This window comes from Notolabrus celidotus, chromosome 13, assembly GCF_009762535.1.
Source record: "Notolabrus celidotus isolate fNotCel1 chromosome 13, fNotCel1.pri, whole genome shotgun sequence".
NCBI lineage: Eukaryota > Metazoa > Chordata > Actinopteri > Labriformes > Labridae > Notolabrus > Notolabrus celidotus.
In genome coordinates, this window is record NC_048284.1 from 28215612 (window position 1) to 28239004 (window position 23393).

The 23393-nt window shown below is 41.8% G+C and overlaps 1 protein-coding gene across 2 annotated transcripts in view; it reads right to left on the minus strand.

Moving 5' to 3' along the window:
• The window catches only part of lama4 (laminin, alpha 4), a 41475-nt gene extending 21723 nt beyond the window's left edge, over nt 1-19752 (minus strand). The window contains exons 1-13 of one of the 2 annotated variants that reach the window (XM_034699561.1): nt 19119-19752; nt 7930-8031; nt 7681-7808; nt 7505-7585; nt 7057-7271; nt 5810-5910; nt 4099-4279; nt 3537-3620; nt 3294-3445; nt 2965-3075; nt 2493-2604; nt 1417-1581; nt 1021-1214 (exon numbers count right to left, since the gene is read on the minus strand). In XM_034699561.1, coding sequence (XP_034555452.1) covers nt 1021-1214; nt 1417-1581; nt 2493-2604; nt 2965-3075; nt 3294-3445; nt 3537-3620; nt 4099-4279; nt 5810-5910; nt 7057-7271; nt 7505-7585; nt 7681-7808; nt 7930-8031; nt 19119-19226 — 1734 coding nt within the window. In that variant the 5' untranslated portion in view covers nt 19227-19752. The remainder of the gene's footprint in view (nt 1-1020; nt 1215-1416; nt 1582-2492; nt 2605-2964; nt 3076-3293; nt 3446-3536; nt 3621-4098; nt 4280-5809; nt 5911-7056; nt 7272-7504; nt 7586-7680; nt 7809-7929; nt 8032-19118) is intronic. The other variant, XM_034699560.1, reaches the window with a different exon arrangement.
• Between the last annotated feature and the right edge of the window lie 3641 nt (nt 19753-23393).

The window sequence follows — 23393 nt, forward strand, 5'->3', positions numbered from 1 at the left end:
TATTATTTTTTCACCAATGAACAATAAAATTAGTTACTGAAAACGTGAGCTGCCCGTGTCTCTCTCTCTCTCTGGGTTTGTTTCACCACTTTAGCTTTTGACACGGACTGTTTTCCTGTATTTCTAATGACAAACTCAGTCTGATTACAAATAAAATCCAGAGCCACAAAAGATCATGTCACATGCCAACAGATCCTGTACCAAAGTTTAACTCTCAAAGTGTGTTCACTGATTGCTTGGAGAGATTCAGTTTCTTTACAGTTCAGCTCTGAGCAATGCTTTAATTCAGCTGCCTGAAAGTTTCCAAGATACAGACTGATGCAGTTCATATCTACTTGTGTTTAAGGTAGATCAATATCTGGTTACATTTCCTGCATAGTGCTAGCTTTATGCTACATCTCCACCATCTTCCAACTAGACTGATTAATGGAGAGAGAGCAGTCTAAATCTGGAGCCGCTTCTTGAAGAGTGATTTGAAAGAGCAGTCATGATTCTGTATGTTTTGGGTAAATGAAGCCAAGTTATTTGTGCAGGCTCTTGATATTATCACTGGAAACAATTTGCATTGCATCATCATCTCTCTCCCTATGAGGGCCTCCCGGTGTTACAGTCCTAAGCTCCCACAGATGGTTCTGTGTTTCTGTTCTCAGGCCTGAAACACCATGAGTAATAGATGCCTCTGACTTGCCCGACAAACAACCAGGTCTGACTCCCTGAATGGCCTCTTATGAAATAACACAGTGAGTGCTAAGGTTAGTCTGTACTTGTGTTTTTCATGGACAGGTACCTTCGTATGATGGTGCAAAACTCCACATTGTTTGACACATCAGGGGAGGAGAATAAGCAGACTACACTTTATGGAGAAATTCAATGCCAGCACACTCGCTCTCAGCAGGGAGGCAGCTCTTTACAGGGCTGTTTCCTAAATCATTCACACACAGGGTAAGAAGGGAATGCTAAAGAGGAGATGAGAGAGAGGAGCTGCACTAAGCAGGGGGCTGTGGCATCATGGGAAATCACCTGATTTCTCTGAAACTTGAGGGTGTTGGCTTTGTTTGTGTCCACTGTCTCCTGGACGTTGCTGGCTGCTTTGTGCAGGACACCCTGAGCATCTGAGAGCTTGGAGGAGAAGCGGGACAGGACCTCTCTGACGGGCGGGAGACGGCTGTCTGTGTTCATCAGTTTCTTTTCCAGCTGACGGATCCGCCTCAGCACTAAACACACGATCAATCGAAAACACGAGAAACTACATCAACATCAAACATGTCACATTTAAGTGGAGCAGGATTTTCCTCAATTTTGTTCTCCAGATGCTCTTAAATATGTATTAACTTGTATCTTGTAACTTTGAATCCAAAGTAATCAGTATGTTGAGCGTGTTTCTGCCTGTTTATGGACTGCTGTAAATCTCCTCACTGTCATGAGCTTCAGCTGACTCGTCGGTGGCGATGGGCTCTCGTGGGGACAGGTCAAGCGTCCTCATCCAGGCCACCATCCCTTGGGACACCTCTGTATTCTTTCTGACCACCTCTGGATCCACATCCTGGTGGACGCTGTACAGCTCCCAGTCATGGATCATCTCTGTGGACGTACATGAACACAGGTAGTTGAGTTATGCCTGTAACATGCTTACAAATGGGACAGGGACAACAAAACTGTGAAAAATATGTGTAATGTTAAAACAAACAGCTGGAGGACCATCTCTCAACTAATGAGGTTAATGATCAACAGGTTAATCACATGACTGGGTATAAAAGGACACTACAGAGAGGCTGAGTCTCTCAGAAGGAAAGATGAGAAGAGGTTGATCACTCTGTGTGAGACTACGTGAGCAAATAGTTCAACAGTTTGAGAATAATGTTCCTCAGAGTAACATGACAAAGAATGATTTCATCATCTACAGTACATAACGTCATTAAAAGATTCAATCTGAAGACACCTCTGTACAAAAGGAACAAGAACCAAAACCAATACTGGATGGACCTGATCTTCAGGCCCTCACGCAGCACTGCATTAAAAACAGACATGACTCTGTAGTGGAAATCACTGCATGAGCTCAAAATCCCTTTAAAACCATTGTCTGTAAACACAGTTCATCACTGCATCCACAAATGCAGGTTAAAACAGAACCAAGAAAAAAGAGAACCATACATAAACATGATTCAGGAACACTGAAGACCTCTCTGGACCGGAGCCCGTTTAAGATGGACCAAGGGGAAGTGGAAAACTGTCCTGTGTGTCTGATGAATCAAATCTCACATTCTTTTTGGAAATCATGGACCCTGCATCCTCTGTTCTTAAGTTCGCACAGCTCACAGTTCAAAGCCAGCATCCCTGATAGTATGGGGACATGCTTTCAGGGAAGACCTTTCATATTTCAGCAGTATACAAGTCAGTAACCTTTATTAATATCAGTTCAAGTTCACTGTTGCAGGAAGCACACAAGATTTTTATGAGGCAACAGTGTCAGCGATTCACAACTGGAGCTTTACCTTCAATTTGCACATTGAGATCAGTGAGGTTTGTGCTGAGCTGTTCGGCCAGCATGAACGTCTCCAAGGTGTCATTATCCAGTTTGTTCCCCAGAGCCTCCACCACAGCCTCCTGAAAAACCACAACAGAACTGATCAATACACTAATCAATCAGGCACTTATTCCTAAAGACTGAACTGGAACTATCAGGTTTCTTCTAGAGATGTAGTGTCAGTTATGGGAACGTGTCAGGTCTAACTTTGTGGCCTGCTGTTCGCTGTAAAATCCATGAAGTGCTGAAAATTCAGAGAATTTAACCGTTATGCTGCATTTAAACAGGGTTCAGTCGGGTTTAAAGCAAAGGGGTTTTTCTTTAAATGGTACTGGAAAGATCACAGTAGGACATGAGACTGAATAATTTTCCATGGCTTAAACTTCAAGAGCCTTTGAGCTCCACATGCACATTAAATGACAGATGATGGCTGTGCTGACCGATTCTCCAAGCTGTTTGATATCCAGAACCACAGCCTCTGCAGCCTCCTCCAGATCCCTGGCCTGGGCCTTCATCACAGAGGACTTGTTTCTCCAGCCTTGAAACTGAGTCTGGGAGGAGAGCAAAGAAATTCATTCATTTGAACACAGTTTAACAGAGCTAAGAATCACGTTTTAGTGTACGTAACATCATCAGACACATTCGTCCACACGGTGTAAGCTAAAGCCAGTACAGCTAATTTCATGGCTGCATGCAGAAGCGATGCTAACATTTTTAAACAACAATATTTCAAACCAGAGGGCCTTGGATAAGAAATCTGTGTATGAACCTGCAGTCGATGAGCAGTGTAGTTGTAGTATTTGAGTCTGTCATTTGCAGCGGCACCAGTGGAGATGTTCAACACACCCACTTTCAGCTGGTCAAGGGTCTTATTGGACTGACGCAAGTCCCCCATCAGATGCCAAATACACTCATCACAGCCTGAAACCAAAGACGAGAGGTGTCAGTCCTCTTTTATTAAACTGTACTCAGCTGTGGTTCGGCCTCTCATGCAGCTGGTTCCTCCACTTACTGATGTTGCACAGGTTAACTGTTGCAGCCTCTGGTAGACACTCTCCTGTGTGCATGTCACAGTGTCCGCTCTCACAGTCACACTCTGGAAAAACAGATGCAAAAACACTTCATGTCAGAGTGTCAATACATCAGCCTGAACTCTGGATCTGCTGGAAGCTGGTCAGAGCAGTTTTTAAATATACATCAGGACCAACAGATGGTGTGCTGGCTCCAGCTCTGCACATCTGTCCTGTGGTCTCTCTTCTGTGGGACTGATGGCTTAAGCAGCTGTGTGGTGTGTGTGTGTGTGTGTGTGTGGGTAGATTTGGGTTGTGTAATGATGTCATTCGGCTCTCTGTAGAGAGTCTCCGGTCGCAGGGTCACATCTCTTAGCAGATGCTTCTCTGACATCATGTGATCTACTGTGTCAGTGGGCGTGGGAACGTGAGGACTCACCGCAGCCTCTTCCTCTGGGAAAGCATTTTCTGAATTGAATGTTTCGACAAATGGTCGGGGGGATGTTTTTTTTTAAAGAGACTTAGAGAACATTTGACGTGTGGTATGACGGACAGATGACTTACTCTGGCAGCCGGACGGGCTGTAGTCCCAGTGTCCTGGCAGGCAGCGCTCGCAGTAACGGCCTCCGGCCCCCGGGCGGCAGGGGCAGCTGTGGGTGAGAGGGTGGCAGGTGGAGCGGATGGAAGCTGGCCCGCATTCACACCTCCGACAGCCCTGACAGCTGGAGAAACCTGAGTAGCCCTCCTGGATTTCATGAATGAAAACACTGTCAGAGCTCAGTGCGTGCTGTCCAGGGTCATTATGAGCATATTGAGATAAATCATGTTTGTCAGAGCTAGCTCTTATTTGGGTAGCTTTGGCCATCATTTCTGTCAATTATGATTACATCACACACCAAAATTACAGCTGAGATCGGAGGAGCACCGTTAGTTGTCCCTGTTCTACACAGACCCTAGAAATGAAGATCTGAGCCTGGACCAGTGCTAGCTTTATTAATGATTACGGCATACAGACTGTATTCACAGGGCAGCCAGTAACGTCACACTCAGGATGGGAAGTTTTAGCAGTGCCTATTCAAGTCTGAGTGACTATGGTTAAATGGATGAGAACCAAAATTTTGTCTACAAACTGCACTGTAGAACAAACAACATTTCTGTGTGCAGATGGTGTTTGCATATATTTAAACAAGCCAATATGCATTAATATGGAGCAAAGTCGGCCCCTTTATATGCAAATCAGTCTCACTGCAAAAATATTTGAAGTCATACACAGGCTCTGACAGCCATGCAAAATTACAATGCAATTTTTACCGTCTGCTGAGACATGGTGGTAACTACACTATAGTATTTATAAGGGATGTCACGCTCAAACTTTCAGATCATGATAATTCACCTCTGGATGACCTAAAAATAAACTTTTTTAATCTGAACAAGCCGCTGATTTTTTTTTTTTTTAGCTCGCTCCAGAAAGTAGGCTGGTTATAAAATGTGAATTTGTGTCACATCTGTCCCTGTCCATCCAGCTCATCATCTGTATATGAACAAATTTGAGCTATGTCAGGATGAGAGCTCGAAGCACAGCTCTGTGCAGCACAGAGTAGAGATGCTGACATCTCATCTCCAGAATCAGACACAAAAAATTTGTGGATGTGTTTGTGCCTGAATATCATTACGAGGAATATGTTTTGTGAATTAGACCCCCCCCCCACAGTATTTTCTTCACATGGATCTAAACAAAAGTGAATCTAAGGAGACCTGTGACCAGCACTGATCACAAGAGAAACACATGAGTGATGTATGTTTAAAATGATGATCGGGATGACAGAGGATCAGATTACAGGGGCCAAAGTAAGCTGAGAAGCTGTTGAAGTGGAGGAGAGGTGGATTCCTTCTTCAGTGAGGTGAAAAAGAAGCTTAAAGAATATTTACACAGAGAGCTCTGGGCCTCCTTCTAGACGGTGTGAACAGAAACAAAAACAAAGCACAAGCTGTTGAGTGTATTCCATTTAGTGTTATGTTTCTGAACTTGAAGGTGGGGAAATCAAGGCATCATGCCAGCTATTATGAGCTTGACCCAAATCCTTCATTTAAATCAGTGATTCTCAACCTGGGGGTCTTGACACTATGGGTATCACAAGATAATTCCCATCTCTCTAGATGGTTGGCTCAGGCTGTCATGGTAATCACAGAGCTGGTACCTAGGATACTGTTCTTGGGGTCCTGACTTTAAAAGGCTGTCTATATCACAATGTTATGGTCACATGGTTCCTCTCACCTCACACTGGTCACAGAACTGTCCGGTGACTCCCGGCTTGCAGTGGCACACTCCGGTCCTGTCGTCGCATGAAGAGGTGCCGCATTTGTTGCACTCACACTCTGTGACAGACACACGCAAAGAGGAGAACGTTAGAGGTCGAATGATGTCACGGACGAGATATTTTGGGACTTGCAGGGCCTCAAAAGGCGCACAGTAATCCTGCATCCTGCACACTGGCCTTGACTTGAATTTCCCCTGAAGTGCTTCAGAGTGACAGAAACAGAGATAAATAAATGTATATTCACTCTGATATCATCCAGATTAAACGTGGTGGACTATCTGTTGGAGGTCGTGTTGGGCTGTAACAGCCTGATCTGCAGGAATGTGGAGCGGCTGTCACTACTGTATGACGGGAATGTTCAACATACAGCCCCTCAACTGTATCAACATAGTCCATGAGATGTCCTGCCTTCATTACATACAAGGCTTTGTCACTTAAGACGCTCATCTCAGGGTCTTAAAGCACATTAAGCAACAATACCTTCATAAAGGACAACTTTTATCAGGATGCAGAGTGATGCGGTTGACCTTAACCTAAATTATTAACTGTAACATAATAATATTAATAATGGAAGGTGAAATAAGGATAACAACTCTTCATTCAACTAGAAACAGCTATCATAACACACTCTTCAGCGTGACCACACTGCATTAACAAAAACATTATTTATAGCTCAGAGAACAGGAGCTGCTGGAGCACAGCTGCTCAAGTTCTTCAGTTTTTAGTGTTCATTTTGTTTATTGTTTATGTTATGTGTGTTATATTCATACTGTGTTATCTTAACAACATCACCAAACAACACAGACTAACTACGGACAGAATGATAAAGGCAGAAAGCAATCAGTTCCAGTTAGATGAACCCTCTGTTCTCATTAATGGAGTCTGGATGCTTTGAAAATAGCAATGAACAGTTAATCTTGCCTCAACAAAAAGGTTTGAATCTGTGGAGATGCTTTATGAAATGTTGTCAGAAGCATTGCAATATCTTAGCGTGTAAGTGTTAGATCACAAAGTTCAGTGGAAACATTTTGAACAGGAGTATTTTCCTGCAGGATCAATGCTGGGGCCATCTTAGCCTACTGTGCAGCTGCAAGTTGAAGCAGTTTACCCAAGCAATTCTAAAACTGTTCGCTCCTATCAGTCAGAAAGACCCCAAAATATGTCCTAAATAAATAAGTAAATAATGTGCACTCGTATCCCTCACCTCTGCAGTTCTTGGCGTTGATTGCATCGCCGTAGAATCCTGATGCACACCTCTCACAGTTGGCGCCGGCCGTGTTTCCCCAGCAGTGTTGGCAGTGACCCGTCATGTTGTGGCACTCATTGAAGATCAGGTTGGGGTCAGAGTTGCCATTGCAGTCGCATCTCTTGCAGGTATTACCGATCTCCATTGGGTTGCCGTAATAACCTGGAGCACACCTGGGTGGGGAACAGAAGATGACTGACAACAGCACTAATGTTTCAATAAGCAGCCCACCTCTAGATAATCTCCTTGACATTGGCTTGTTGCTTCATGTTGTGACGCTCTGCTCACCACAGACAGCATCTGTGTTTGTCTGTACTCTTGAGGTTTGTATTGTACTCTGTGGATAATTAATGCATACTTTTGTTCTGTAACTTGGTTGACTGCTCAGAGCTGCCTCAGCACTGACCTCTCACAGAGATGTCCGGCGTAGCCCTGTTTGCACTTGCAGCGCAGGATGGCACCTCCTCTGTCACAGTGCACTGCGAAGCTGGCCAAACACACAGGGGAAAGTATTTCAGAGATTATTCACTGCTTGCCAACACACAATCTCGTGGTTACAGAAACAAGAACAGACCGGCTTACTTATTGGAGGGGACAGAGAGGGGGCAGGCACACGGTTTGCAAGTGTGGCGTCCACCCAGGCTGAAGGCCGGCATGTAGCCATCCTCACACATCTCACAGAAATCTCCTGTACTGTGGTCCTTGCATTTCTGAAGAGGAGGATATCAAGGCAATCATAATGAAATATTTGACTTTTACCATCATGAAATTTAAGTCAGCTCTCCCCTCTCTCTTTCTCCAGTGAGTCATAGTCACTGTGGGGAAACTTACTATGCAAACACCAGTGATGTCTTCACAGTAGTCTGCGTGACCTTTGCAGTTACATGGTAGGCAAATATCCTGCTCGCTCAGGAAAAATCCTTTCACACACACCTGCAGCAAAAACAGAAATATACATCCAGTTAGAGCAATAAAACAATGATGTGCTTCAATCTGAAATCTGTAGTCAATTTCAAGTTGGACAGACTGTGCACAGTTTATGTTTACTGCAGTTAAAGTGACACAAGAGGAAAGCTCATGGAAATCACAAACACTGCTGTAGTCGGCTAAAAGACCATTTTGTTCCCTTCCTTTACAGTACTTTATTTTCACTATTTAGTCCCTCAACAGCAGAGATTAATATTTTGATTAAAGAAAAGCAACATAACTTGTACACCTCCAAGAGGAGTACTTGCTGCATTCAAGTGTTGTCTAATTTACCCTGCAAAAAAAGTCTTGGAGCATGTGGAGGTAAAATCTTTCTGTTGCTGTCAGATTTCTCTTTCTTGGCGTTCAGACACACGTCCTTGTCGAACAACGCAAATTAGGCAAATGGAGCTTGTTTTCTGCGATTTCGTGACACATTAAATGCTCTCTTTGCTTCGTTTGCTTATTCGTGAGGGTAGAAAAATCTGATCTTTAGCGCATCATTCGCCCCACGATGACCAATCAGCATGAAGATCGACAGGGGACTTAAGATGTGTAGACAGACTGGTGAATGTTCATTCATCTGGAAAATGGACTAAAAACTGATAGTGTCCGTGTGGCTACACCGAACCATACAACAACATCTGTTTTTTTAATGTCTTAATCAAAACACAATAAAATAAAGAGTGAGTAGGAAGGATTATCTGGTAAGTTGTGGAAACCTTTGTCTGTCACTTGATTCCAGCTAACAGTTTCACTAGAACATTTGCACTGCCCTAATTGGCAACACTACTCGTCTTGGGGTACTCACGTACACAAGCCAGTTATTCATGCAAATAAAGTGAGTACAAAGAGAAGGTTTTCGTACTAAATTACACACAAATAAAACAAGCAAATGATTTAATTTGTGTGAATGCAAAATAAAGACACTATAAGACACAAGGTCTTATCAGGTGCTCGTTTGTTTTGAAAGTGGGTTGCGCCATTTTCAGACCCTGTTTCGGGCATACGCAACATTTATAAATGAGACCCCAGGTTATGCAATGTCACAGATCTTTGTCCAATCAACTAATCAGTTAATGTTAACTTTGTCTAGCAGTTAACTAGTACCTGTCTATCCTCCCAGTCTCTTAGTTTTTTAGTCTTGTATTGAGTGTTTCGCTCAGTAGAGCATGAAATGCCTCAGTGTGTTAAATAAGTTGAATGAATAAAGCTTGCCGAGATTTATTTAAATTCCTTTTGCTTTGGTGTATTTTCAGACCCTTTGACTTTTCTCCTGACCTGTGAAATTGTGTCTCTTATTTTTCAGAAACTTGGCTTTCTTATTTTCTGCTGGTTCAAGACTTCTTTGTCAACATCACAGAAGCATATTCAGTATATTTAATGAATTTAGGAGCCTGATCCATCACCTGTCTGTAGAAGCTTTACTGGAGTTCTTCTGTGTGTATCTTTGTTGTATTTTAGTTTCCTCCTCTGTGAAGCTATTGAAGGCAAAGTTTCCACAGAGGCTCCTGTAACACTTGCATGCACTCCTGTGCATCAAGGAAACAAATTTCTCTGACTCGATATTTCTGGTGATGGTACTAATCGATTGCATGGTTTATTTTTTCTTAATAAAGAACTGAGTATTGATCTGAACTGCCCTGAGTGAGTGTGAGTGAGTGAGAGAGCTGTGTCCTATTTGCAGAATGTCGCTTTGAAACCTGCATCCTGTCTGATGTTTGCTCACCAGAGTTTCTCAGGATGGTGTAATGCCCCCCTCCTCCAACACACACACATACACACCCACAACTACACACACACACACACACACATACACACACACACACACACGGGCGCGCATTGTGCCCTTTGAACTGCCCTTTGAATGTCTTTGAACATTTGAAGCAGCAGCATTCAGTGAGGCGTACAGAAGCTGCAGTCTTTAAGGAGTTCAGAGTTTGACCTCCACGCTCCGCTCAGTGGAGTGGACATTAATGCCGTGCATTCATAACATCCAGAACATTCCACAGACAGACGGACAGACAGATGGACAGACAGAGCTGTATCCTCTCTTGTGATTCACATTTTCCTTTGATTTATTCACAGCTGGGCTGAGGCACAAAGAGATGCTTCTGTAGGCAGCTCATGTGAAACATCCTGTGAACAGCCGCGCTCAATCTTCCTGCAGAGTCGTTTTCCTGTGGCTCTCGCTGACCAACGGAGCACACACTGATACCAGACACATCCGACTCTACCACAAAAACACTCAGTGAGTCTGCCTTTAATGCAAACATCCTAAAAACCCGACTGATGATTCACATGGGTTGTGTGCTGACAAAAAAAATAAGAGTTTCAGCCACAAATGGTATTCCACCCCGTCAGGAGTAATAAAAACAAGTTTAAGAGACACAGAGCTGTTTACTGTTCGTAAATCCCCTTACTGAGTTTAGAAATGGTTCAGGCCTGTGAGCAGTGTGACACTTTGTGATGGTTCAAGCAGCTGCAGTGTGTAAACACAGGGGGAACAGGGCAGGGGGTTTAGAGTTGGAGGGAGATGTAGCAGATGGTCTCAGGATAGGACGTGAACTCTGTAGACTCTAAAATAAGAGGAATGCACCGTGGGTATATAACTCAGCAGCCTGTGGAGAAACAGTTATCTGTGTGGATGACTTCTTTTAATCAGCTGATTTTCTTATTATTGGGACTTAACACTACAGTTCAACAATTTAGAGAGAGCTGAGGTTGCTTTCTGTCCGAGAGTGAGATGAGAGCGATGATAGTTGGAGTCAGGACGTGCTCTAAACATCTCTAAACGTTGTAGAAATATTCAGACTTTAACAGAAACACGACATAAAGCTCATCTTAGCTGCATCAGTTATAATAAACCTTTTCTTGTGCACTGTCTTTCAAACCCTTTTCAGCATCAAACCCTATCATCTGTTCATCGTCCCTCCTTTTACAGTCAACCTCTCTCCCTGTCATCACCCTGAGCATTTGTACCATCACAGTCCGGCTGTGGGGCTTTAGGTGGGAAAGTTTTATGGAGAGAAACAGTCATTATGTAAAGTCATTATGAGATTAAAAAAAGTGCATTACAACTCTCTCTGTTTCCCTGTAAGATGACCGAAGAGACGCTCTGGGAAATGGACAGGGATTCTTAAAGTGCACTTTGAAAAGAAGCTCAAATCAATCCATGTGCTTAGCAAACCCTTGGTGGCTACCAAGCGGCAACCTCCGGTCTCAAAATATGAAGCCCATGCGGAAGTGTTATAAACTGTAATTCATTGAGCGTCTGCTTGAGGCTTGCTGCAGAAACACCGGAAACCACATACACACCCATTCAAAAAAGATGATCTTTACAGCAGAAATATGTTTACAGCCTGGTTCAAAAAACAACTTGGGTCTATGTAGCTAATTTCTGTATCGGCACACACTGTACGCGGGGTGATTTTTTTTATAATGCAACAGTTCAGAAGATATTAAGATATTGAGTTTTGCCCAAATAAGGACTTGACTGACAGGCGGGAACACAAGTTGTTGGCAAGGAGGCTCAAAGCTCACCTCTGTACCTCACACTAGCTTGACAGAAGTTATGTTGAGTTCAGCATTTCCAATATGGCTCCCGCCGACGATTGGCCTCAAAACAGTGCTCAGGAACAGATGGGTGACATCACTTCGTCCATTATTTATACAGTCGATGGTGGCTGTACACCGCGATTAAAATCATTCTGATTAGAGATCTCAACTCCACTGTTGTAATAATGTGATCCGAATGAGACGTGTGTTCATGCATCAAACATAAAACCGTTCAAAGAACTGCCCATGTAAAAATACCCAGAGTACCTAATGTGTTACAAATACTCTGCTGTTGGTACCAGTGCACTGTAACATCCAGCTCACTGAGCATTAGTTAGCAACAGCTAACACAGCTAATTCTTCAGTAAATCGATCATACACCAACACAGTTAGAGGTGTTTGTAGCCTCTTGATAATGAGCTGGCTTAGCTGTTATTACTCACACTGAACTGAACATTGCCACTGATGCTGAAGTAAAACAAGGTGAACAGGACCACGTGAATCAGAGCAGCACCTGACAGATTTTCTGTTTCATCACTGTCAGAGTCTGCGACAGTTTCTTTTACATTTATCAGTCCTTAAACATCTCTGTATCCCTCACCTGACGTTAAGAGTTTACTTCATGATCTACCTCCAGTTGGTAGATTCCCCCTTCTAGTCGTAGACTTAAAACCATTGACAGAAAAACAGCTATCCTGAATGAAGCTGAAAAATTAGAGCTCACTGACTGACTGCTATATAGCTCATAAACCCTGCCTCCTCCATGTTAACAGATGGGACGTGGATCAAACTCTAAAATCCAAATACAGGTCAAATAAATGTTTGTCAAACATGGTTTCTGTCATTATAGTTAGTTCTTATCATGCTGATTTAAGTCACAGTGTTTAGTTTTCTGGCTAGTTTAGTTTGGATTGGTTATTTGGAGCTATAAAAAGGGCTATAAATCCATTATTGACAGCTCTGTTGACGAATGAGGATCTCGCAGCGCTGCGTGCACCGGATTATCAGAGTAGAAGAGGAACGGTGAGAGGAACTGTAACAAACACTAACAACAAGAGTCATTGAACTTTCAACAACTGTGAGTGTCTGCTTCAAATCCACATAATCTGTTCTGCTGTGGACCGGACCCACCTGAGGGAGTGATGATGACTTAGCAACAAGGTAAATGTGAGTTTGGGTCAGATCGCTTCTGCCCATGCCTGAGCTAAACTAGTGCAATGTGTCAGCACCACAGTCAGTGGTCATAACCTAAAGTTTCTGTTTCTTTAACCCCTCCTGCCTTTTCTCTGCTGTTTTCATCTCTCTTCTTCATCTCTCTTCTTGATTGTCTCAGCATAAAAACATGATGTCAAATTATTATTCAGATTGTTCTTTCTCCAAAGAGAGGGGATAGCAGATCAGTTAGATGCAGACTTCTCAAATTTAAAATAAATGATACATCTTCATTTGTGTATCTTAGTTCTTACTCAGCGTACGCTTACTTAGAACAAATATGATTCTTCTTAATTTACAGCTGTTAATACCAGTCCCAATGTTACTCTAATGATGAGTTCACACCAGACGCAAATAGAATCATTCTTGTGAGTGAATTACATGTGAAGTCAAGAAAAAGAAATGGTTGGTCGCAAGTTCTTGACAGACGAAAACAACGCACATTTGGAGGCTGAATAGTGAGAGTTATACTCGCAAATTCATGACATGTTTAATGCGTTACTCGCTGCATTTGCTTATTCACAAGAGTAGAAAAATCTGATCTTCAGCTAATCACTCACTATCAATCAATCAATCAATCAATCAATCAATCAATCAATCAATCAATCAATCAATCTTTATTTGTATAGTCCCAAATCACAACAAACGTTATCTCAAGATGCTTTTACAAACATAGGAGGTCTAGACCACTCTATGTCAAATTATGAGAGACCCAACTTCAAGACAGGGTAAGACTCAGTCTGACCCCACCTTAAACTTATGAGGCCAATCAGCATGGAGATCCTCCGGTGAGGTATGATCTGAAGAACAGACAGGCGGAGGTTTATTCAATTGGAAAATTGAGAAAAATTACAATAGCTATGTGCAGCTACGATGAAGTGGATGAATCTACCTGTTTCTTTATATTTAATACAACAGGAATAAAACTTGGAAGAAAGTGAGTGAGGAGGTCAAATTATCTGGTAAGTTGTGAAAACCTTTGTCACTTGATTTCAGCTATGAGTCATACTAGCAGGTTAGCACTGCCACAATTAGCGTAACTGGACTCGCCTCTTTGGGTACTTGCGTACACGCAGTTTGACACATGGATGGAGTGAGTAATCACATAATATTCTGACGTTAAAATGTTTGCTAATAAAGCGAGCAAACTGTTTTATCCGTGTCCAGTGAACACAACATAAGCGTTAGAGTAGATTCAATCATTTAACCTCTGATTTGTAAGTGTTGATTCACCTGTATACGTACACGTGCATTTATTTGTTTTTGACTACTTTCTCTTGGGGTTAATCCTGTAACGGAGGTTAAACAGGAGTTTCGGACATGCCGGTAACTTTAATGAATCTCTAACATGCAAATGAAAATGCTTGACATTTGCAGCCTCCTGCTAACTATGAGCACACTCAGTAATGTGAGCTATTTCTGCAGCCCTCCCACTGTGCCCACCACAGTGTAGAACAAAGATGACATTCAACATGTGATAGTCTCTCTGTGTGTTCATGTGAAGCTTCCACTCCCAGTGCTCTGCTCTGTCTTAGCAGTATTTATCTGTTTATGTACTGTATGTTGAGTGAACGCTGACAGGATAGACCATCAGGCTGTATCTCTGCAGCACAGAGCTGAACAAATGTAGCTGGTATCAAGCACAAAAACAGGATTTGGCTCAACAGATGAGTGCTGTCCAAAGTCAACACACTCTCTGGTCATGTGGCTTTGAAACTGTAGCTGTGTCCTCTCCCTGCAGGGCGTGTGGGGGTGGGAAGCCTCTGTGACGGACGGCTGAATCCCTGGAGTGCTGTTTTATAAAGAGAAGTTTTAAATATTGGTGCTACGCTGTGCTCTGTGTTTTATACATCTGCCTGCTGAAAGAGTTTTCCCAGAGTGGGAGCTTTAAGTGGATTAAACGTTAAAGCTGGAAGGTTGAGTCTCATTTCCGCTTTCTTGCCCAACTGGCTCTGGCTTCTGTACTTCTACTGACCTTGAAGAGGGGTTCAGACACTGGATTTAGTCATGCTAACTCCTCTGAACATCCTCCGGACTTCACAGATCCCGGGTCATGAGAAACTCATCCTAACTCAATACCAGAGACAGTCTGGCTGCAGGGGCGAGGCCTTCTCCTGGGGGACCTCTTAACTTAGAGAGCTCAGACTTTGAGAAATAAACATCTACAATTGAAAATAAATTAGGAAGAAATTATCAAAATATACTAGCTTTACATTGCCAAGTTTAAAAACTAAATAATTCCACTTTCACTTCAACACTTTTGACCTATGACCTATTTTCCCAGGGTGTTTTCCTACTACAGATCAATTTTCAGAGTCACTTATGTCCATTTACATCTTGGTTTCTAAGATTCATGGCCCTCTAGCTTTTTAAATGGGGGCTATTAAACACAAATCAACCCCAAAAGCATCAAAGCAGCCACATAATGACAGCCACAGTGTAATGAAACATTTATGTAAAAGCTTTAAGGATTTCACCCTGACATCCAGAGTAGCTACAGGCAGCTAGCATGTAAACAACCCCAATTATATAAGTGTTCTGTATAATGTTGATAAAAACTGAATTTGATGATTTGAAAATCAATTAAAGTCTATGTTTAAAGTCTATATTTATTGAAAACAGTGCGAAGACATCAGATATCAAATGATGAACTGACATTTTTTGCTGTTTTCTGAAATATTTATGCTCTTTTTATATTTGATGCCAGCAACATATTTCAAACAGTTGCCACAGGGACAGGGTTTACGTTGTGTTGCATCAGCCCTTATTTTAACAACACTCTGTTGACGTTTGTGAACCCAGGAGACCAGTTCCTGGAGTTTAAAGTGAAATGATGTCTCATTCTTGTCTGATAGAGGATTTCAGCTGTTCAACAGTTCAGGATCTCCTTTGTCGTATTTTTAGTTTCATGGTGCTTCAAATGTTTTCAATAGGTGACAAGTTAGGACTTCAGACAGGCCGGTTTAGCACCTGGACTCTTCTACTACAGAGCCATACTGTTGTAATATGTACAGAATGTGGTTTGGAATTGTCCTGCTGAAATATGTAAGGTCTTCCTATGGCATTATATGTTGCTTCTAAACCTGTATATATTGTTCAGCATTAATGGAGCCTTCCCCCATGTAAGCTACCCATGCCATGAACTCTTATGATCCCCATACCATCAGGGATGCTGGCTTTGAACTGTGTGATGCCGTGTATGATCAGAGTGTTGAGTGCATGGCCTCAAAAATTAACCCTGCACAGTTGCAAGATGCAGTGAGCACATGAACATTAGGGGCAATTTAGGGGCAGAGGGGACACAAAAGGTCAACACAGAAAGCAAAGGCAGAAAGTTTTAAAGACAAGCTGATGGACTAAGTCTGCTATTATCCATCTATATGATGTGTCTTTGCCACTGCACTGCGACAAACTTGCCTGTCAAAATACCTGGATTGCAGATCAATTTTGGAACCTGCAAACTTGAATAGAAACAAGTCTGAGACCATTGCATTGATGCAAGGAGGAAGATGTCCAAAAAACTGAGCGGGGACGTTGCAGGCGGTGCGCTCTGTCAACCAGTCATGAGTATTTTGTCAGTCAAAGGGCCACTGAGACAATAACAATAGTAGCCTCCTTGACTGTCACTATGTCTGTTGTTTACATCCTGCACATCCGATAGTTACATACACCCTGAGCTCTCTGGTGTGCTCTAGAGTTATCCTCCAGTAACCTGTAGAGCATAGTATGTGAACGATAAGTCCATGACACGGCCATGTAGGTATTAACTCAAGGATTAAAAGCAAGTACATCTTGTATTTCTGACTAGAACCCTGCAGAGATTATTTCTCATCAGGCTTCTTGTGGAAATTTACAAGAAGAAAAATGAACAATGAAGCAGTGAGAATGCATCTTGTTTTTGCAGCGTTTGCAATATCAACAGTGCTTAAGCCTGCTACATTAGATGACTTAGCATTCAGAGGTAAGAGGATGCTAGCTATGTATCTGCTCCTGAAAAAAGAAGCTACTTTTGCGATAGCTGTTCCAGAAGTTTGACTTTTATCTCCTGTATTATATTTTTTGTTTACATTTTTCACAGTATTTCTCATAACCTTTCCTTTTTCAAACTAAAAATCTCTAAAATTATCTATAAAAGAAGACTTTTAGCACATAATTCTGACCAAATATCTCACTATTAACACTTTGATATAATACATTTTAATTGTAATTTCATAGTTTTCTGTTTTGCTACATGATTATGGTTTCTATCTCATAATTTTGACATTTTGTCCAAAAATTCTTACTTTAATTCACTTGTATCCTTTAAATATTTACTTTTGTTTTATGATGATGGAATATGTATTATTTGGGCTTTTATCTCTTACATTTCCCTTTATCTCAAAATAATGACTAAATATTACATAATTAATTTGTCTTATTTTACATTTATCTCGTGAATTGTAAACTATATCTCATACATTTTTTATTTAATTACTTTGACTTCATATTATAACTATCACTATACCTTACAGTTTCAACTTTTAAATTTGACTTTTTATTTAATTATTCTGACTTTTTAACACAAAATAATGACTCAACATGTAAGATTTTCTTTTCATCAAGTCTAGGTCTGTTTTATGTTTTCTGAACTAAGTTTCCATTCAGGGCTTGCTCTATTAAAGCACTTATATTGTTTGAAGCAGTGGCACCAACCCATACTGCTGATCCGGGTCATCAGTGATGGTAATTAAAGATTCAAACTTTTTCCATTCAGTGCTAGTGTTTATAACATTCTTTCTATTATCCCTGCATACACAAATAAAAAAATATAAGAGAAAAACAAAAGTCTACAGACATGGTAAAAACAGAAAGTGAAGTGGAGTTATGTGACAGGATATGAACCTCAGTCTAACATACTCCACCACTAAAACCTGCACACACCGTCTCTCTGCCTCGCTCCATTAAGACGAACACACTGTCTGCTTTGTAAAATAATCATATTTGAATTAATGGTTTTGATTCTACACAACTGTTATTCTTTTATCTTTACTTTCTTACCCAGATTTATTGAAGATTTGTCAGGTTTTTTTTTTTTTTTTTAACTCAATCGTTATTTGACATTTTTAGTCTAAATTATTCTTGAAACTGACATTTTAAGCAGTTTTCCTTCTAAAGCTGCAAATGTATGTTGTTTTGTAAGTCTGCCTAGCTATGTAATGTGTTTGTGTTTACTCTGCTTTTACATAAATAAAGTCCCTGACAGATAGATAAGGTTGTTTTAATTGAATTGAACTAAATGAGCTTTCTCATGTATTCAGCTGGGAGCCGGGTAATAAGCAGGATCAAGTTAAATGAATGCTCTTCTTTTAGATCTGCCCCCTGCCTAGCTGAATTTGTCTGGATACTTCTGACTAGTTTGAGTTCACACATGCAGCTCACCTGGAATATTTCTGGAAGTTTTTAGGAGTTTTGTGTATGTGTGAAACCAGAGCTGTGACTGAGCATGACAATTCAAATCTTCAGTCCTTGTTGTTCTTCTGCTCCCCCTTAAATAACATCAATTTCTTTCTGTCCCACGCCTCTGTGATATTACATCTTATGATGCAAGGGATTACAATACCAAAAGTTATGTAAGCAAACCTTTTAACATGGTATAAGACCATCACAGTGTACAGATACACTGACTGTCTTTTATGTAAAGATTTTGGGTCGCAAAAAGCAGCTGAAATATGACAAATCTTACAGGTATGATGATGATAATCCCCCAGACTTAATCTTAAATGAAAACAGTCGGCTTTGTTCAACGTTTGAGCTCTGCTGTGATATCGTTTAGAGGTTCACTTAGCCAAGAGAACATTGGCCAGCAGTCCTTCTCATGCCCTCACTGCTTATTGTGCTCTCTCTCTCTCTTTCTCCCTCTCTGGGGTGTTGCTCAACATTTGGCAGCTGGTTTCCATTAGGGCACTGTCAGGGAGGGGCGGGAGGGGCATGACAGCGGTGGAGACAGTAACTCAGAGCCCATGTGAGCTTTAGCCCTGGGGTTCCTCTGATGACACAAACACACACACACAAGCATGAACACAAAGCAGGACCTTTGTAAAGTCCAGACAGACACAAACAGCCCTCAGAGGACCCTCCAGACAAACAGAACTAATCCCTACCACATCCCAAACATTGTGTGCATGATCATCGAAGTACAAGTGCAGTTAGGAGAAGAAGTCAGAAACTTTTAAAAAGTCAGGACAAAGCTGAGAAAACATGCTCAGTTTACAAAGCAAAAAGTGATAAGAAGCAATCTGTCTTACTTTGAGGTCAGTCTGTTGCTGTCCCGAGAGCCTGGCGGCTGAGGCTGGATAGGCAATCCCTGAGAGGATGCTGAGAAGGCAGAAGCAGGAGAGAGATCTAGCAGCCATGTTTGTGTGTTTGCCCAGTGGAGCACTGATCCCCTCTCTGTCTGTGTTCCTGTCAGTGTCTCCTGGCTGTAGAAACGTCTCCGGGCAGCTCCTCTTGCTCGGCTGCACTCGTTGGCTTCACTTTTCCACTGCTCCGACCTCCAGATGCAGCGCTGCGCCGAGTCCCGGCCCTGGGTTGAGTCCTGTAAAACAAACTTGTGTGGACTTCCTCCCTGTTTCTCGCCCTCCCTCCCTGCACTGATTCCTCTCCCCTAGCGGACCTGCCTCTCCCCTGAGCCTGCGCCTAAATCACACACAGATGGGAAGGCTGGAAACTGAGAGAAAGAGGGAGAGGAGAAGAGAGAAAGAAGAGGGGCAAATGAGCAACAGAGGGCTTCTGTCTTTGGAGAAGAAGGCAGGCTCTGAGCAGACAGTGCACCCATCCAAACTGCACACCCCCTCCACTGGCAGAGTCACATTGAGTGTTCCCCATATCCATTTGCAGGACTGTGGCACCCTTTCACCTTGGGCTCAACAGGCAGCAGCCCCCCTCTCTACTTCCCCCCTCCCCTTCCCCCTCTGTCCGGCCAGGGTGGGCAGAGGGTCTTAAACTTCAACACTCACTCTGCACTCTGCAGGCAGAAAAGAAACAGCTGCTCTGATATCCAGCTCCACTTCACAGCTCCAGACACCAGCTTTCTGTTTGTTTTTCAGGGTCAGACCTTCAAAAAGCTGCTAAATTTATCGATACTGTGTGAGACTCCAACAGGAAGAGCCTGAGTGTGACACTTCCAGCACAATGGAGGCATTGTTAGAGACTAAAAACAGAAGTTCCTGGCCGCCTCAAAGTTGTTGTGCACGTGATGAAACAGCAGACAGTCTTGACACAGTGGTGTCTCCTCCACAAAGACCATGTTGTAAGCAGTTCCAAATACGTCCCAGTAATGTCATGCTAGCTCATAGCACTATGTGGAAGTTACACGTCTCACGTGACCAATAAACAGGTTGTCACATTCTAGTTATGTACAGAAGAGATCAAAGAGCCAAAAAAGGCTTCAGCTGAGGTGAAATGAGAGGAAATGTAAACATGATGTTAGCACAGGTAGCTCAAAATTCTCTATGTCAGCTGTTACTTGTTGCTGCACTCACAGCAGTCTCAAGAAGGGGCCCGACTTCTAATATCAGTGGAAAAGATAATCCTGATGGTCACATACAACTCAAACTTGTTTTATCAAGGGTCCAGTCTGCAGGTGTAAAGCTGCTGCAATTCTTTTCCATTGTTGATTTACTTTCTTTGTAAAATGTTCTTGAAAAAATAAAAATATCAATCATACCAAGAGATTTTAACAAACCGAAAGGAAGGAAGTAGAAGTGAGACAACTTTGGCCACCTTGTGTCATGGCTCTGCTCATATGACACAACAAAAAGAAAGGGAAATACAAAGGGCACAAGTTTCTTACAAAAATGTGCACAAAGAGGATGAGATGTGTTCTTCAGTGAATCAGTGTATCAGCTGTGGGGTGAGAGGGAGCGAAGGGTTGACTGCTGGATCTTAAATACACCTGAGATACTGGCCAGGTACTCCCAAGTGTAACCCCGCCCACCTGCAGGGAGACAAACATGACATTTTTTCTTTCTTTCAGTGGGGTTTCTTCGCTCAAGCAGATGGAAAAATTATGTGTTAACAATATCAAAACTAGCAAAAGAAACGTACACCTGACAAACAAAACTTAAAACCAAGACCATAAACTTGTAAAGGATTTTTTTATGCCTTCATAAATCTGATAAACAGGCTAAATTTGACATTCAATTATAATCAGACGGGCTTCTCTTGAAACTAGTTGAGTCGCCCCCTGCTGGCACTGAAAAGGAATACATGTACTATATATAGCACTTCTTTGCTGGCTTCACTTGCAAATAAAGGGCCTACATCCACTCACAGTCCACGTTCTATACCCCTATATTAGCTGCTTATGAAAGACTGTGCTGCCACAACAAAGTTAATTGCTGCCTTAGAAGTACCTCTGGACTTCATTTATACACTTTCAGTCTAATTCCAGCCTTTAAAGAAACTTCTGTGCAATGTAAGCGGCCCAGGAGCACCACTTACCACCTGAGAGCTGATGTTTGGCTGAGATTAACCACACTCTGTTTACTTCCCCAGCTCACTGAGACGGAGAGGACTTATCCCTCAATGTGTCTGCACCAGTGCACATTGGTATTCTCTGCACATGCTTGGTATAAACACCAGCCATCACACACAGGCCAGGGTGGTACTCAGGAGGTCTGACAACAGTACTGGACTCTTAACTATGGAGGGATGATTTTGTCTGGGTGGTCTACTTTGCCAACTTATTCAACCAAGGCTGGTCATGTGATCTCAGGCCACTGCTGGCTTTGGCAGCTGAGCGATACTGCAGGCATGGCACAGTGCAACACTGCCGTCTGAGCCAAAAGCAACAGGGTGAAATCAATCTGCAGGGTGAGCAACACAAGATCCTCCTTATTACAGTACAGCCAGGCTTCCTTTCATCCAGAGTGTTAATGTTACTGTACTTTATGTTTCTGAAAGGTCCAAAGGGTCATAAAAAATGTTTTTTTAAGGTTATTATATCACAACATGATCTTCATCCTTACATGTACACACATCAGGTTTGCCTGGGCCCTTTAGTTTTATACTGTTATGGATTAGTTAGGCCCTTGTGTCTGTTTTCAAATATGTTCAAACCTTTTTTAGCAATCGGAAAAGCAACAATAATTACCCATGGTTAACACTATGGAAATACATGTACTTTCAACATATTAGGCACAATAACAGGTCCATAGGAATCAATAATCTCTGTGACGTCACCCATTGGCTTCTGAAACATGCCCCTAGATATGCAAAACTTGTAACTTTAATATTTGAAAAATAATCAATGAAAAAAATCACCTGTACAGTTTGTGCTGATAGAGAAATGAACCAGAACCAGGCTGTAAACATGTTAATTTCTGCTATCAAGATCGCTTTTTGAATGGGTGTGGATGTGGTTTCTCGTGCTTCTGGAGCCAGCCTCTTGTGGACACTCAAGGAACTGCAGTTTTAACATTTCTGCATCAGCTTCATATTTAAAGACTGGAAGTTGCTGCTTGATTGACAAAATTATGGTTATGATTTGGAAAAAGATCACAGTTTAGGTTAAATTGGTCCCAACGTTCCTTAGCTATGTATGTACATATACTTAACAAAATGTGATAAAGTTTCTTGGTTTAAATAAGTCCTTATGTAAGTGCTTTATAAAGCTTAAAAATGCTATATTCACCTGAACATAAGATTACCCTTTTTAGTAGACCACCACCCCTTTTCAAGACCAATTATAAAACTTTACTCCTTGATTAAAGATTTTTTAAATAAAGAAAACTGTTTTATTTGAAAATAATGATAAAACTCACACAATCAATAGAAGAAGGTAGGTGGTTGTTGTTAACATGTATTAGATAAAACTTTGTTTTCAATGTTGTTGAAAACTTAGATTTTCATCTACACTCTGTGACTCCATATTTCAGCTCAGTCTCAGCTGTTTAATGTCTCTGCTGCATTGATAATCATTATCTCAAAATCAGCATCAGTTGGTGAATAACTCTTCTTACTTCAGAGTATCTTCGTTCTGGACGATCACTGTGTCTCACTCTTTCATCCCCCTGAAGCTGTGGTTGTGAATGACAGCTGATCTCAGTCATGAGGGGTACACTCACTTTACAGATGAGTGGTGCCTAGCCTTTAAAAGTTTAGGCCTGGATATAAGATGATCTCACTTTTTTCAGTTGTAATCAAGGACAAAAAGCATGTCTTACATTTGGGTTATTACAGTAACCAACCTGGATGGAATGGCACCACAGAGTCCTGGATTACTGTCCTGGTTTTTGAAATTAACACCTACATAAAGGAAACTGAAAGGGTACCCAATATTGCAATATCTTAAAGCTTTGGACCCTTTTTCTAGTTTGTGATAGCATTTATTAATAAATCAAATCACAGTATTTATAATGAAGTAATGGTATGGAGCACACTTGTGTCTAAAAAGAACTCATACAGGACAAGTTAAACAAGCAATAAAGAAAAAATCATCTCCATCATTTGGATATTGTTGATCTTTTAATATAACTTGTATTGACAACGTTTCAAGTGTGTTGTAGCTTTGGTTCATC